The 15,067-nt window shown below is 43.0% G+C and overlaps 1 protein-coding gene across 1 annotated transcript; it reads left to right on the top strand.

The window, feature by feature from the left end:
* Positions 1 to 4,785: 4,785 nt before the first annotated feature.
* Positions 4,786 to 14,871, top strand: LOC106030914 (aldo-keto reductase family 1 member B10-like). The gene is made up of 10 exons (XM_013172956.3): positions 4,786 to 5,298; positions 5,904 to 6,071; positions 7,079 to 7,195; positions 7,937 to 8,014; positions 8,879 to 9,001; positions 11,432 to 11,538; positions 11,733 to 11,814; positions 12,880 to 12,963; positions 13,815 to 13,897; positions 14,251 to 14,871. Exons 1-10 carry the CDS (start codon positions 5,230 to 5,232, stop codon positions 14,291 to 14,293), a joined length of 954 nt encoding a protein of 317 aa, XP_013028410.3. The 5' UTR covers positions 4,786 to 5,229; the 3' UTR covers positions 14,294 to 14,871.
* Positions 14,872 to 15,067: the final 196 nt, after the last annotated feature.

Here is a 15,067-nt window from a genome sequence, read left to right as displayed (position 1 = left end):
CCCGTATGTAGAAACAGCTGAAGGGAGGGTGCAAAGACAGAGCCAGGCTTTTCTCAGTGGTGCCCAGTGCCAGCACAAGAGGCAATGGGCACAAACTGGAACACAGGACACTCTATCTGAACATCAGGAAGCACTCCTTCACTTTGTGGCTGATGGAACACATGCACAGGTTGCCCAGAGAAGCTGTGGAGTCTCCTCCTTGGAGATACTCAAAAGCTGTCCGGATGTGGTCCTGCACAAGTGGCTGTAGGTGTCCGTGCTTGGGCAGAGGGTCAGACCAGATGGCCTCCAAAGGCCTCTTCCAACCTCAGCCATTCGGTGATTCTGTGGCTGTGCCTCAGTCTGCATCCACAGAGTTCTGCAAGGATGCCCAGAAGGTTTTTAGACTCACTGAAAACATCAGGCTTCATGAAAATATAAATGGTGATGATTACCTTCCTACTATTCATTATTTCATATTTGTCATTTCATTATGGTTGCAATTGATCCATCACAATGATGAGAGCTGGACCACTAAGTTCTGTATTTTAAGAAAGTGCAGCCCTGAATGTCTCTCTTCAGGAAGGACGACTCAAAATTAAATACCAGTGAACATCCAGTGAGGAGGCAGCAGTGCCTTGAAAGCCATGGCCACACTTCGCAAGGATTCCAGTGAGTCACTTCCTGCATCTGCACATGCTGATTCACAGGATTGCGTGGCAGAGTGCTCCGGGAGAGCTGCCATGCTCTGCAGGGAGCAAAGCCACCGTGACTCAGCTAAACATTGAGGTGGGAAGGCCTCAGTCTTCACCTATACAGCATCCAGTGGGGGAAAAAAAAAAAAAAAAAAAAAAAAAAAGAATAAATAATTAGCAGTCTTTTCGACTCCCATAAAGGTAGGTTTTACAATGCTGTAAATACGGGAGTTATCGTTGTCCAAACAGATAAAGCAATCAGGTTAAACAGAACAGAAACGCCCAAGCAGAGAAGGCTGGACGTGTAACTGTGCTTTCAGCAGATCTCGCCAGCCAGGCACGTGCTGCGGCCTCCTGAGCTGCCAAAATCTCTCCCTGCCCTGCTCTGGCCCCCAGGAAGTTCACTCCAAAACCATGAAGGCCTGGCCAGGTGCAGGCCCCACCTTGCTTCTCTCCCGCAGCAATGCCACTGCATGCCCTGCTCTCCAGAGCACCTCTCAGTGCCCCAAAACACCTCCTGGTGCTCAGCTGCTCTTGGGAATCCCTCAGCCGGGGAAGAGCCCAGCACCTATTACACCTCCCAGGCAGGAGTCACGGCTGGGGAGCAGCAGAAGGAAAGAGGACACCCGTGTCCGCAGCTGCTCTCCGCAGGCTCCCTGTGGTGGTAGCAACGGGGCCGCTCTTGGCCAGCACACAACTGGCCCAAATGTTAAATAAGCAGGAGGTAGAGAGAGAATTACTCATATACCCGTATCTTATTGTATCCACATTTGTGGGCACAGTCTTATTGTAAGAAAAAAGGGCACAAACACATATGCATTAGCTAAGGAGAGCAGGAAACTGAACTTTGTCCCACAGTCTGTGGGTGTCCCATGGGGTGAAATGGGGCTTACAGCCATGAGACAGCCATGAAAAGTTCACCCATTCAGCCCCTCTCAATGCACACAGGTTTATTTCAAGCAGGTCCACACCCTGGATCCCTTCTATTTTGAGTGCCTGCAATGCCAGCAGCTCTTAATTCCATGTTTCTCCTCCTTTCCTCAGTAGTCACATTACACAGCAAATTTAATTCACTTCTTTCTGTACAAACTGTTTCTGATGCTTTTGGGAATGTGATTCTTTATTAAAAAGTGAGGATTTCCATGGCTTCCCTCTCCATTCGAGCTCTCTGAGGAAGATCTGGCTGTTGGTGTGGTTGGGCTTGTAACCAAGAACTGATGGGCAGGGTGCTTAGGAAATGGCCAGCCTGACATAAGAATATGCAGTGAGTCAGCAAGCCCTCATCAAAACAGGGACCCGCCCCTCCACTGTGCTGAGGTGGGTTTGTAACACGGAGGTCAACCTCTAAAGTGGATTAAAATGCAAAAAGTTCTCCTTGAGAAGCGATGAGAGCCACACAAATTGAAGGTTTGTGATTTGCTACAGTATAATTCCAATCAGTCACCGTTTCAGAGCAAAATGCGTACACATATATCATGTAGCTAAAAATTTGATCAAAGAGAAAGCAGAGTTTAGTCTGACAGATAATACTTGAGGAAAATCTGGACATCATCTGTTTCAGCTGATCTTTATGCACTTATGTCAGACTGGCTAAGTGCATAAAAGCTTAGGACATCTTTTCACAGAGAGGGCTGGCTTGAACCTGAAGTGAAACATCCAAATGGCAAATATTTTTGAATTGATCAAAACCAGCCACCACTTAGTTTTGCAGAAGAAAATTATTTTAAAATTGTCGATCTGGAAACCTCAGGTCATAGAAGATAGGTTTAGGGAGAGAAAAAGTGTTAAAGACTGTGGCTAGACACCTCGTTTAAAAAAAGGAAGAAAGAAAGAAAAAGAAATAAAAAAAAAGAAAGAAAGAAAGAGAGAGAAAGAAAGAGAGAGAGAGAAAGAAATAAAAAGAAAGAAAGAAAGGAAGGAAGAAAAATAGAGAGAAAGAAAGAAAGGAAGGAAGGAAGGAAGGAAGGAAGGAAGGAAGGAAGGAAGGAAGGAAATGGAAGGAAGGAAGAAAAAGAAAGAAAAAGAAAGAAAGAAAGAAAGGAAAGAAAGAAAGAAAGAAAGAAAGAAAGAAAGAAAGAAAGAAAGAAAGAAAGAAAAAGAAAAGAAAGAAAGAAAGAAAGAAAGAAAGAAAGAAAGAAAGAAAGAAAGAAAGAAAGAAAGAAAGAAAGAAAGAAAGAAAGAAAGAAAGAAAGAGAAAGAAAGAAAGAAAGAAAGAAAGAAAGAAAGAAAGAAAGAAAGAAAAGAAAGAAAGAAAGAAAGAAAGAAAGAAAGAAAGAAAGAAAGAAAGAAAGAAAGAAAGAAAGAAAGAAAGAAAGAAAGAAAAAGAAAGAAAGAAAGAAAAAGAAAGAGAAAAGAAAAAAAAAGAAAGAAAGAAAGAAAGAAAGAAAGAAAGAAAGAAAGAAAGAAAGAAAGAAAGAAAGAAAAAGAAAGGTCAATTTATGTCTTTCAGAACAAGAGTTGATGTAGTTAAAGATAAGCTGTAGCTCAATCTCAACACTTTCCAATCTATTCTTTACATGATTTTAGTGCTGTAGCACCCAAGAGTCTTTAATAACAATTTAAGCGATAGGTATATATCATAGACTGGGTGTAAAAGTTTGTCATTGTCATCAGAGGTCAGTGCAGAAGAGTAGTGTGGCTCTTTCTGTCCTTAAAATAGATGTGACATTATTGAATTTATAAAATCTCTGCAGATTTGTTTGTCTTTGTGTAAGTCTTGCTCTCTCTTTTCTGTCACATTCCTCACCCCCTTGCATCCTCCCCCCCACAAGGGTACAACATCTTAATAGATCATTAAAGGGGAAGGGACCCCACCATCACAATTAGCCAGCCCTCTCCTGCTGCAACGTGTGCCACTGGCCAGGAACAGATGCAGAGCACCACTGACACCCACATGGACATGGAGCAAGGAGGATGCCAGGCGAGTGGCAGTGGACCATCAGCATTGCCTGTGCACATCTCATGCTCTATGTCTGAGACTTGTTGCCTTTTTAATCACCCCAGGAGATGATCCCTTTTCTGATTAAAATATGTCTGGTGTCTGCATCCGCATCCAGTTTTGTCATTGCTTGAATTGGGAGTATTAAAATACAAAAAATAAAAACTTAAAAGAACATATACCAAAGAGACATTGGTCTCTGTAATAGTGTCATAGAATCACAGAATCATAGAATTGTAGGGGTTGGAAGGGACCTCAAAAGATCATCGGGTCCAACCCCCCTGCCAAAGCAGGTTCCTTAGAGCAGACTGTCCAGATGGGCCTTGAATACCTCCAGAGAAGGAGACTCCACAACCTCTCTGGGCAACCTGTTCCAGTGCTCCGTCACCCTCACTGTGAAGTTCTTTCACATGCTGGTGCGGAACTTCCTGTGCTCCATCTTGTGGCCGTTACCCCTTGTCCTGTCCCCACAAACCACTGAAAAGAGGTTGGCCAAATCCCTCTGTCTCCCACACTTCAGGTATTTATAAACATTGATGAGATCCCCTCTCAGTCTTCTTTTCTCCAGGCTGAACAGACCCAGGTCTCTCAGCCTTTCCTCATAGGGAAGATGCTCCAGGCCCCGTATCATCTTTATGGCCCTCCACTGGACTCTTTCCAGGAGATCCCTGTCTTTTTTTACCAGGGAGCCCAGAACTGGACACAGTACTCCAACAGTGTTAATATGCTCTGAGTAGAAACACATGTGAAAGGGGGAGAAATTGAATCCATAGTGTAGAATTGTGGCTGGGAGTGTTTAGAAGACACAGAAAAAATGCATGCAGTTTCAAAGGTGATCAGAAAGTCTGTTTTGAGAAATGAGATAACATTATGGTTAAATTAGGTGCTGAAAGCCCTTACAGTACAAGAGGCAGGGGCCTCCTGTAGACCTAGGGAGATAAAACCCACTGCAAATTTGGACCAATGCTTTGATGCTTAACATCAGGTCTCCAAACCCGTATTATTGTACATAAATAAACTGCATTATTCTTGGAAACGGTCAGCACTGGTGGCACCTGTTGAAAGGCAGTCAGGTACCGCCGTGACAAACACAGCGCAGGAAACATAAAGCTGGCACCACACAAGCGAGGCCCAACCTGAACCACTCTTCCTGCCCCGGGCAACCCTCCCGCATGTTTGGTGGCCTGGATTTCACCTCGGCTTCCCAACCTGAAGCCCCTCAGCTTCCTCGCGTGAAGTAAATCCTGCCTGGATCTGGCTCCCAGCTGCACAGCCCAGCCCTCCAAGCCCCCTGCCCCTTGATTTGTGAGGCGTACTGGTGGCACAGAGCTTCCCACAGCCTTCAGTTGTCAGCGCTCTGAAAACATTTCATCCCTACACGAAGGCCTTCCAGGGACAGCGTGCTAAGTGCTGAGTTCATTGTTAAATCAGCCTTTTTTCGTCTGCCTTGCTCAATGTAAACTGAACGAATAAATTAAAAGACCCTCAGCAGCCAACCAAAGCCTTGACAGCGCCCTGCGAGAGCCCGGGGAGGCGGGGAGGGAGGCGGAGGCAGAGGCCGGGCCAGGACAGCGTTAAAATGCCTGCGGGCAGCCTGAGGAGTCCGCCACCGACACTATGGCAAGCCCCTGCGTGGAGCTGAGCAACAAGATGAAGATGCCCATCCTGGGGCTGGGCACCTGGCAGGTACCGGGGCGGGGGCCATGGTTCCTCTGGGAAAAAAATCGGGATGCGGGGGGCTGCTGCGGAGGGTGTCCGTGGGTTGGTCTCGGTGTCTGCTTGCAGCGCTTGTATAACCGGGCAGCTGGAAGGGAGGGAGCAAAGGAAGAAGGCAACAAGTATAACAGGAGGAAGAGGGGAAAATAAAAGGGGGAGCAAAAGAATAAAGTAGATTGCAAAAGGCTTCCTCGCCCCCTGGCACTTGCAGCTCACCCCCGTGAGATGGGGGTCACTTGATGGGAGCCCTGTGCCACCAACCTGCTTCCTTGGGAAGGGTTCAGGGAAAGTAAAGTGGCAAAACTGCTTGGGTAGTGCAAGTGGGAAGTGATACTGCGTGTTACTCTGCTAGAAAGGATAGTGTCCAAACGTCCCACAGAAACTAACTACTTTCTGCTCCAGTCCCAGGACTGCAGTCCTTTCCCTACAAAAATGATAAGTTAAATTTTGATTTAAATACAGGTGACAAGGAGACTCCAGCAGCTGCTGGAAGGGGAGACTTGGTGGAGCTGTCACAGCAGCGAGTGCTGGCAGAAGGCGGTGGAAGAGCTCATAGTTTGGTTGTCTGCTTTCAGGCTTCTCCAGGAAAGGTGGAAGAGGTGGTGAAGCATGCTATTGATGCAGGCTACCGGCACCTTGACTGTGCCTATTTCTACCAGAATGAACATGAAATAGGGAATGCAGTCCAGCAGAAGATCAAGGAGGGAGCTGTGAAGCGGGAAGATCTCTTTATTGTCACTAAGGTATGAGGATGCAGGAATGCTGGTGCATTTGCCTTTTCTTGCAGAGAAACCCTTGTTTCATCCTTAAAGTACCCTAAGGACCTATTCCCTTCTCTGATACTCCTTTCATGATTACCTTGTTGCAGACTATAAATTCGATTCTTTGTTTGCAGTTTGGACTGAACCTTACTAGGAACTGTTGAAAACTTCGAAAATATAATATGGTTGTTGCTAAACTAATAATTTCATTGCATTTACTGAAGGTTCATATGTGTGCACTCTAAAAGGATCAGGAAGAACAGGAAGAACAGACAAATCAGATGTCTGAATTCAAAGATGCTGTGCTACTTACTGATGTGCAAGACATTGAAAATGGTGTCATGTAGAAAAAGTAATCCTAAAAGAGAATAGAAATTAAACTATGGGAATTAAGTCTCAAGTATTTTCTGTGTATGTACTCCATTCCCTCATCTTATCCACTTGTCTCAGCAGTGCTCGTTACCAAAAAGAGAGAACGTGTCAACTAAAAAACTTATAATTGGGGTTTTACAGAAAATATTGAGCAGAACAAAGCTCTTTCACATACTCTTATTTTTACTTAAAGAATAGTTTTTAATTTGAATAATACTTGCGAGTTCCTCTACCTAAGCAATTGAATTTTCATTTCAAAAATAATGAAGTAAAATTCAGAATGGTCCTCACAGTGGCCAAGTAGTCAGATAAAAAGGACAGAAAGAGGGTAGTTATGGGGTGCTCAAGACTTGAAATTTAGTCTTTAAAAAAAAAAAAAAAGATATACATAAATAATCTGTAACAATAAAAATATTGCTGTATACCTGGCAGAGATTTACATTTGGTTCAGAGAATCTCTTTTCATGAATAAGAATACTGCTTTTCCACCTTCACTACTAATTCCTTTATCTGTGGTATATTTGTCCTACATTAACTATTGAAATATTAGCATCCTTGTCTCTGGTCTGGACAATGGGAGCTGCAGAGTCACAGCTGAGCTTGGTTTCTTCCCACAGTTGTGGAACACATTTCATGAGAAGTCCATGGTAAAGGAAGGGTGCAAACGGAGCCTTGCTGCACTGCAACTGGACTACCTCGACCTCTACCTGATACATTTCCCTATGGGATTTAAGGTAGTTCTTCTTTACATTCCCCTTTACTCCTTACCTGGGTAGAAACATGGTGTGTTCTCTCATCTATGCTGCGCCCATCTTCATTACACATCTAGGATATGCTGTGGTTGCTTTGGCTCTTCCCTGAACCTGGCAGTAGCCAGCATTAGGTCAGTTACTAGGCAGTAGTATGTTTTAGGGTGTGTGTCTGGCTTTCCATGCGTGTTAGATTGAGATAGCTGTGGTTATGAGCATTGCTAATGAACCCCCTGGGTCTTCAGGGAAAGTGTAACGAATGGATGATGGAGTTTGGGATCATGGCCTTGTGCTGGGCCAGACTGGTGTGATCATATCATCTTTTGGAGATGTGGGCTTGATCTGGAGTAACCAACTGTGAGAAATGAAACAGTACAGAAAGAACTTGCTTCTTCCCCCTCCCCTCCCCCCCCCACCAGCCTGCACCAGTGTAAAACAAACAAAAACTCTGGAATGAAAGTATGGGAGTGTCTGTTCCCTTCTCTCCAGACCTGCCTAAATTACTCAAATATTTACTACTAATCCCCATCTCTTTATATGCAATGATTGACTTGTAGAAGTATGGCCCTTGTCCAAGAGAGTACTGAGGAACATGAATAATTTTTAGTTATGTGATGTGTTTAAACAAACTACTAACTTACTATCTGTAATTCCCAGTCAGAAATTCTAGTATACAGTAGGAGATGCAACTTTTAAGTCCCTGTGATTTCTGCCTTGAAATAACAGGCTGGTGAAGATCTGATGCCTACAGATGACAAGGGTATGGCAATCCCTAGTGATACAGATTTTATGGACACATGGGAGGTATGTTAATGTTTTGTCTTTTGTGCATGTGTCAGCACTAGAAATGTGCATGCACAATGAAATTAAGGGATGGGTTTGGGTTCAGAGAGTAGTTGCACAAAATTACATTTCATGACCAGAAAGAGCTGCTGCTTCCTCTGCTTTTCAGGAGCAAAAGGGGTATGTCTGCTCTATGAATAAAGAGGACAAACCCATGAGTGCTGTGGGTGCTGTGCCTAAAACAATATTTGAATATGCACAATGATAGAACTGAACCATGGATTAATGCAGGCGTGGCTGTTAATTTACTGGGAGTTCCATACAGATGAGGAATTCTCACACTTTTCAGCACTGGGCATCAGCATCTCAGGCCGCCCTTCAATCCTCCTTTCCTTGTGGACTGAGGGGACTCAGGGTCTGCTCCTGCTACCTGCACCACTGTGATGCTGCAGCTCTGCAAATACATGGTTTTCTCTACAGTAGCAATTACAGTCACAAGAAAGTATGCTGAGATAACTGGGTTTAGGCTAACGTCTTTCCCTACTGCATTCTGCCAACTCAGGTAGTGTGCTGGCTTAGGACAAGGATCTCCCTTGCTTTTTCAGCTCTGGTAAAATGACTCCCAGAAAAGCCTAACCAAAAGATTTGCATCCTGTTACAAAAGGGTTGGCCTACCCTTTTTATGCTACTTTCCCATCTGCAATGGGACATAAAGCACACAGATAATACAAGGTGTAAAGATATATACTTTTAAAATCAAACATACTGTCATTTAATCTACTGTGGGATGTTTATTGGTTTGTCACTAGCTTTAATGAAATAAAATAGTGTTCATGACAGTTAATACCACCTCATAAATATGCATTTGTTGTCCTCATTCATTAGGCCATGGAAGAGCTGGTGGACTGTGGCATGGTAAAATCCATTGGAGTTTCCAACTTTAACCATGAGCAGATTGAAAGAATCTTGAACAAGCCAGGACTAAAGTACAAGCCTGTAAATAACCAGGTAAGACTTTTATTTCCACTTACGTCAGCTAATCGTGGAATATTCCTAAATATATTTGAGCTACTTATAGCTGAAAAGGATCTTAACAGAAAGCTTTTTTTTTTTTTTTTTTTTGTAGACTTGTGTGTGTATAATGCTGTGGAGATTTGAGAATAATACCATACAAAAAAAATAACAGTTTGGCTTATTCATATCACAATAATATGAAACAGATGAGAATGGAAGATTCTTGGACATCAGAAAACAGTGATATATCTTATATAGGACCTCTGCTACACTTCCCCTTACACGCTCCCAAGAACCACTTGGACCTGGATGTCACAGCCCAAGCTGCCTCATGCCCACTTCTTCCAGCTCTGGGATAACCAGAAAAATCCCCACTGAAAGCTACTGCACAGGCCTGGGGATGTACAGAAATGCTCTAACAAATTCACTGGATTTATTTAATTTTCAACACGAAAGAAACCACTTTACCAAACTTCATTAGAAAAAGGAGGATTGAAGCAAACATTTAAAAAAAAAAAAAGTTCTCACTGCTCATTAATGAATTAAACACAGGACAGCAGGGGCACCAGGACCTTCAGACTTTCTTTTATAGGCATCTTCTTTGCACTTGGCTGGGGGTGTTGAATGCTTGTCTCTGCCAGCTTGGGAACATCTAGGGAAATCCCCATACTGGGTCCAGCAGAGGCACTATGCTGCCTGTGCTGCTGCACTGCTGGGCTTGGGGCTGCTGGCATGTGCAGAGGCCACACTTGGCAGAAGGGTGAAGTAGGACTTGGGAGGATTTTATTTAGGGCTAGGGTGTTATGGTGGGGACAGACCCAAGTACCCCCACATTAAATGCTGCACCAACTTCAACACTTTAAAGAGCTTCAGGCTGTGACTCCAGTTTGCTTCTCCATGGATATGCCTATGCCACGTGCTGTCATGGCAGGGGTTGCCTAACCTAGCTCAGGTCTGAATAAACTTCTGTACATGGACTTAATGTCACTGTGCCTGGTAACAAAGCTATAGCACTTTGAAACAGCTGGATATGTGCATGGAGCCATATTACGCAGCGTAGACAGACACAGATGTGTGGCCGTACTTAGGGTAAATTGAGCAGCATCCCCATGCAGGTTCCCATTGCCATCCAGTTAAGGAAATCTTGTCCAAAGATCTGCTTGCAAGACATTCTGAGTGCTGTGGCTTGAAACTCGGTAGCTTTATAATGTCTTGGGGCAGTTTTGTAACTGTCATAATTGAGGCAGCAGTGTAATTATCAGCATCTTCTATTTGTGTGCATGTGTTTGGTTGCATGTAAAAGACTTGTTCAGCCTGGCTCAGGTTATTTTTGGGAAAACAGATTCTGACTCTTTCCTTTTGATTCTTCACCTGCAACCGTAACTCTTCTCATTTTGCACAGCCCTTCTGCCTGAAACAGTTCTAAACTAGAAACAGCGATTATATAGCTGTAGCACTCAGTCAAGGTTAGGGATTTACTATAGCCCTGATCTGATAGAGACCTTAAACTAGGTCATTGTCATGCTGCTGTTACAGTCCAATACCCAGGGTGACTAAACCCTCAGCAGTGTTTCCCAGCTGTAATAACACATACTGCATTCATTTTTATGTCATCTTACTGTATTTAAATAACTTAAATGAAGTAACTTAACATGGAATTCAAAAGTCTTTTCTCTGGAAAAAAAAAAAAAGCAGCACTTCACAAATGCATTATTTTTAAAGCACTGGCTTCACACTGAGGAAAACAGGAAAATTTATACACATGTAAAATATTATTAAACTTTATATCATGCCTCTTCTGTAAGGAAGAAGAAGCAAGATCCTGACTGTGTATTTGAGTAGGGATTTCAGCAGCCAAAGCACAGATTGAAGCAACTTTTTCTGAAGGTCAGGGAGCCTGCAGCAAAGCAGCAACCAGGACCCAGGCTTCTTTGTCTATTCACATACCATCTCCTCAGGGGAGGGATGGGGAGGATGTCCAGAAGGGCTAAGCTGGGGAAGCTCATCTCCCTCACCTTCTTTGGGAATCAGGGAGACTCCCTGAGGTTGGGTGCCTCGGAGAAGAAACCAGACTCTGGGTATTCTGAGCAGCCCCTCTGAAGGATGCAGTCGTGCTCTCTTGACTAGTCCAGGAAGACTGATTTCCCAATTGTTGCCACAGATCCTGCACTTTCAGTCTTCCTATTTATTGCTCACCATGTTTCTGTAGTTTGTGGCATGAGGGAGACTTATTATCAGTGTTAAGCTTCTAGATATTGCTGTGACATTAATAATGTTAATAACATTTTTAAAAGATAGATTTTAATCATGATCCCAGGAACCTTTTCTTCACATTGTCTGTGACCCAAGAGGAATTCAAATATTGTACTCTGGAGCCCAATGCAGTCTGCCTTCATGCCAACCACCAGGTTTCTGTGTTTGCAGATTGAATGCCATCCATACCTGACCCAGGAGAAGCTGATCAAGTACTGCCAATCCAAAGGGATTGCTGTGACAGCATACAGTCCCCTGGGTTCTCCAAACCGGCCATGGTAAGAAAGCACAGCAGCCCTTCTCTACAAAGATGACTGAATTTGCAACTTGAATCTTTGTGGCAGAGTATGTAAATAGTGCAGCTACAATGAGAGAAATGCTCTTGCTTTGTTGCAGACTTTCTTCCTGCAGGAAAGCTAATATCTTTCTACCATCAATATGGTAGCTAATACCTGGCTTTTGCTTTCATTAGGGCCAAGCCAGGGGAACCCCTGCTGCTGGAGGATCCTAAGATTAAAGAGATTGCAGCTAGATATAATAAAACCCCTGCCCAGGTAAGTGGGGATGTCAGAGAAAACTTTCTCCTTCTCAGACATTTGTAGGAGTTGATGACCAGTCTTTGCGGATGCTGCCTTCTCTAAGGATACAGTACAATGGGGTTGAACTGCACTTGACTCTTCATACTGCCCCTGTTCTTAACAGCATTCACGTCTCTTAGAAAACACCTGGTAATTCATGTTGAGTATTGAGCTTGAAGGAGCTGATTGGTATGGGTATGAGCTTACCTCAAGTGTCCCCCTTCCTAGGGAGATTTCTTCTGCTCCTAGGAAGAAGTGCTCACTCTCTGAGAATCCCTTTCCTCTGAGATTTACTTAGAAATCATCAAACCAACACATTATTCCTTTCTCCAGCTAAGTTACTCTTCAGAGAAGCAGAAGTAATTTGCAGAGCTATTTGATTGCAGAGCTATTTGATTGCTTGCTGTTTGCTCATCTTCACAGAGTCTTTGAAAGCTGCTTGATTGTCAAGGTGAAATGTTTTTCTCTATGGTTTGCTAGACCCACAAAAGAGATCTTGCCCATAGTGGACAGGAATTGCATTTCAAACAAATCCACATGTTCACAGGCAGTAAACCATAGCCGTATTTTAAGATGAGCAGAGCAGGCAGACAATGTACTCAACAGTCCTCTGAGGGGAAAAACTTCAGAAATCTCCTTTGTTTTCCATTTAAAGACTTCAGAAAGCTTAACTTAGGTGAGGTACTTACCTATGAGCCCCAAACAATTGTGCTCATTTGGTTTGAGCACCCATGTAATACAAGCCAGAAGCATCATTGTTCCCCCCCTCCCCCCCAAATGAAAACAAAATAAAAAAATCATTGAGAAGCCAATATGTAGAAACAACTGATAGTTTTTCAGTAGACTGCCAGCAAATGCTGGAACATCAAAACTCCTCTGTGCAGTCTTGTAGTTTTCCAAAGAGTGAATGTGGTTGTAGAAAGAGGAATGGGCTTGTGAATGAAAAAAAAAAAAAAAAAAAAAGAGAGAGAAAATGTACAAAATGCATTTGAAGATTTTTTTCGCACCCCTATGTTCATAATCCTCCTTGTCCTTATTTAGGTCCTGATCCGGTTTAACATCCAAAGGAATGTGGCTGTCATTCCCAAGTCTGACAAAGTGCAGCGCATTAAGGAAAACATAAAGGTGAAGTTTCCACTGGGACTGCTGCCACCTATTTACATGACATAGGCATCCACACCCTTATCCCCTCTATGTTTCCAGGCAGCACCCAAGAGTCATTGGAAGGGGAGCACAGAGATGTACAGATCAGAGCTCAGTACTACCTGCCACAACTTTTTCTGTGGGGAAAAGCATCTTGTTATTGCCAATATAGAAATGTTTTACACCAGGGTGGTTGAAGATCTACAACACTGGAAGTGGAATGCCAGTTTGGGGTTTCCCCTCTGGGAGACGCTTAGTGAACCCTGCTTTGGGGCATAAAGGAACAAACTGCAAACACCAGACTCATTAGCAGTTTGTCTCATTTCGAGGCTGTGGTTTCCCTTGGCAGGGAGAGTCAGCTGGATGCTTGCTTTGAAGACGTGGTATCTTAGATGGTTGTTCTGTTACTTTCAGTTCATGCCACTATAATTTGGAGTAATTTCTCTTAATCACTAGCAACAATTCTTGGATGACATCAGCTGCGAGACAATAATTTGCAGTTGGTACCCAGGAAGTCCTTACACATTGAGTAATCAGCCCTTAGCACCTATGTTCTCTGTCGGTGCATTACAACACAAACAGAAGTGGAGTTTGCATTCAAGTACCTGCAACTGAGACACTGCTATGAACAGCACCTCAGAGAGAAAAGGACTAATTGGTAAATTGACATCTGGCTGAGAAATAAGAGGACTTCTTAACTACCACTAGTGTGGATGCAGTGTGTTCTTACCTTGAGTCATAATACATGCTGGAAGCACACTTAGTGTCTCACTACTTATAAACCTAACTAAAAAGAGCCTTTTCTTTCCTTTTTTTTTTCCCTCTTCTGTTAGGTGTTTGACTTTGAGCTGTCTGAGAAAGAGATGGATGTCATCCTCAGCTTTAACAGGAACTGGAGGGCAGTTCCAGTAGCCCAGTATGTTCCTCATTATCCTTATTATCCACTAGGCCTATCTATGTCTGTATTTTTACCCCCTGTATCTTGAAAACATACCTGACCAAAACTAGAGAGAGCTCTCATCTTAAACCTTGGACCCCGGGTAATGAGACATGTCCTGGAACTGACATCAGGAGGGAGTCATTCAGGGCCTTCCCTTCAGCATCTTGGTGTTGTATGTGCTTGTTCACAAGCATTTGTTCAAATTCATGACAGCTGTCAGCTGCAAAACTTTGAGTATGTTGGCATGATGGGAGGGCCACTGCACTAGGGAAATGCTGCTGAAGATGCTTGCTATGACACCTATAAAAACAAGTTATTTCTCTTTGCAGGGCTGTCAATCATAAGGACTACCCATTCAAAGCAGAATATTAACACCAGTGGTTTCTGCGAGACCTCCGTGTATCTCCTTCCAGATTAGAAGATGTTCTCTGTATCTGAGTCCTGATTTCTTCTTTTGTACTTGGTGATCATTAAAAGTGGTTACTTGTCCTCCTTTTTTAGGAGGAGACCACTAGCTGGTGAAAGAATGCATCAATGGGGATGGGTCTTTTGTTGAGAGGGTTACCAGAAATCTGTTCTTGATTAATAGTTTAAAAAAAAAAGACAATGTCTCATTTCTGTTTTTCCTTGTCTTCCCTAATTAAAGACATGTTTAATAAATAAAAAAAATCTTGTAAGTAACTAGATTTTTTTAATGTTGTTTTCAGTGCAGTAAGTCTTACTGGTTTATGAGTGGCTGTTGGAGAACACTGTCTTTAATTACTTTGCTTTTTACATAGTTGTGATTTTTATGGTGTGAATCATTAATGCTTTAAAATTTTATATGAATAGCAAGAAAACAAAAAATAAAGTTTGAATAACAACAAAACTTTGTCACTGTAATGCTTACATTGTTTGATGTGACTAATTATTTAAAAACATGCCTGAAGTTTGGTTTTTGAATTTTCATACAGGTAGGAATGGGCTCCTATGCTTTCTGTACAAGGACAACACTGGGAAAGAAACTAATTTGGGGCTTATGCATTAAACATGCATAAAGCCCACCTAGAAGCTAAAGAGTAAAACTGCCCTCCCTCTGAACAACTAGAAAGTGATTTCTTGTACAATGAGAAGTGAAAAAGTGAAGACAGCAACATATGCAGTGAT

Source organism: Anser cygnoides, chromosome 1 (assembly GCF_040182565.1).
Source record: "Anser cygnoides isolate HZ-2024a breed goose chromosome 1, Taihu_goose_T2T_genome, whole genome shotgun sequence".
NCBI lineage: Eukaryota > Metazoa > Chordata > Aves > Anseriformes > Anatidae > Anser > Anser cygnoides.
This window is presented reverse-complemented; position numbering and strand designations above follow the sequence as displayed.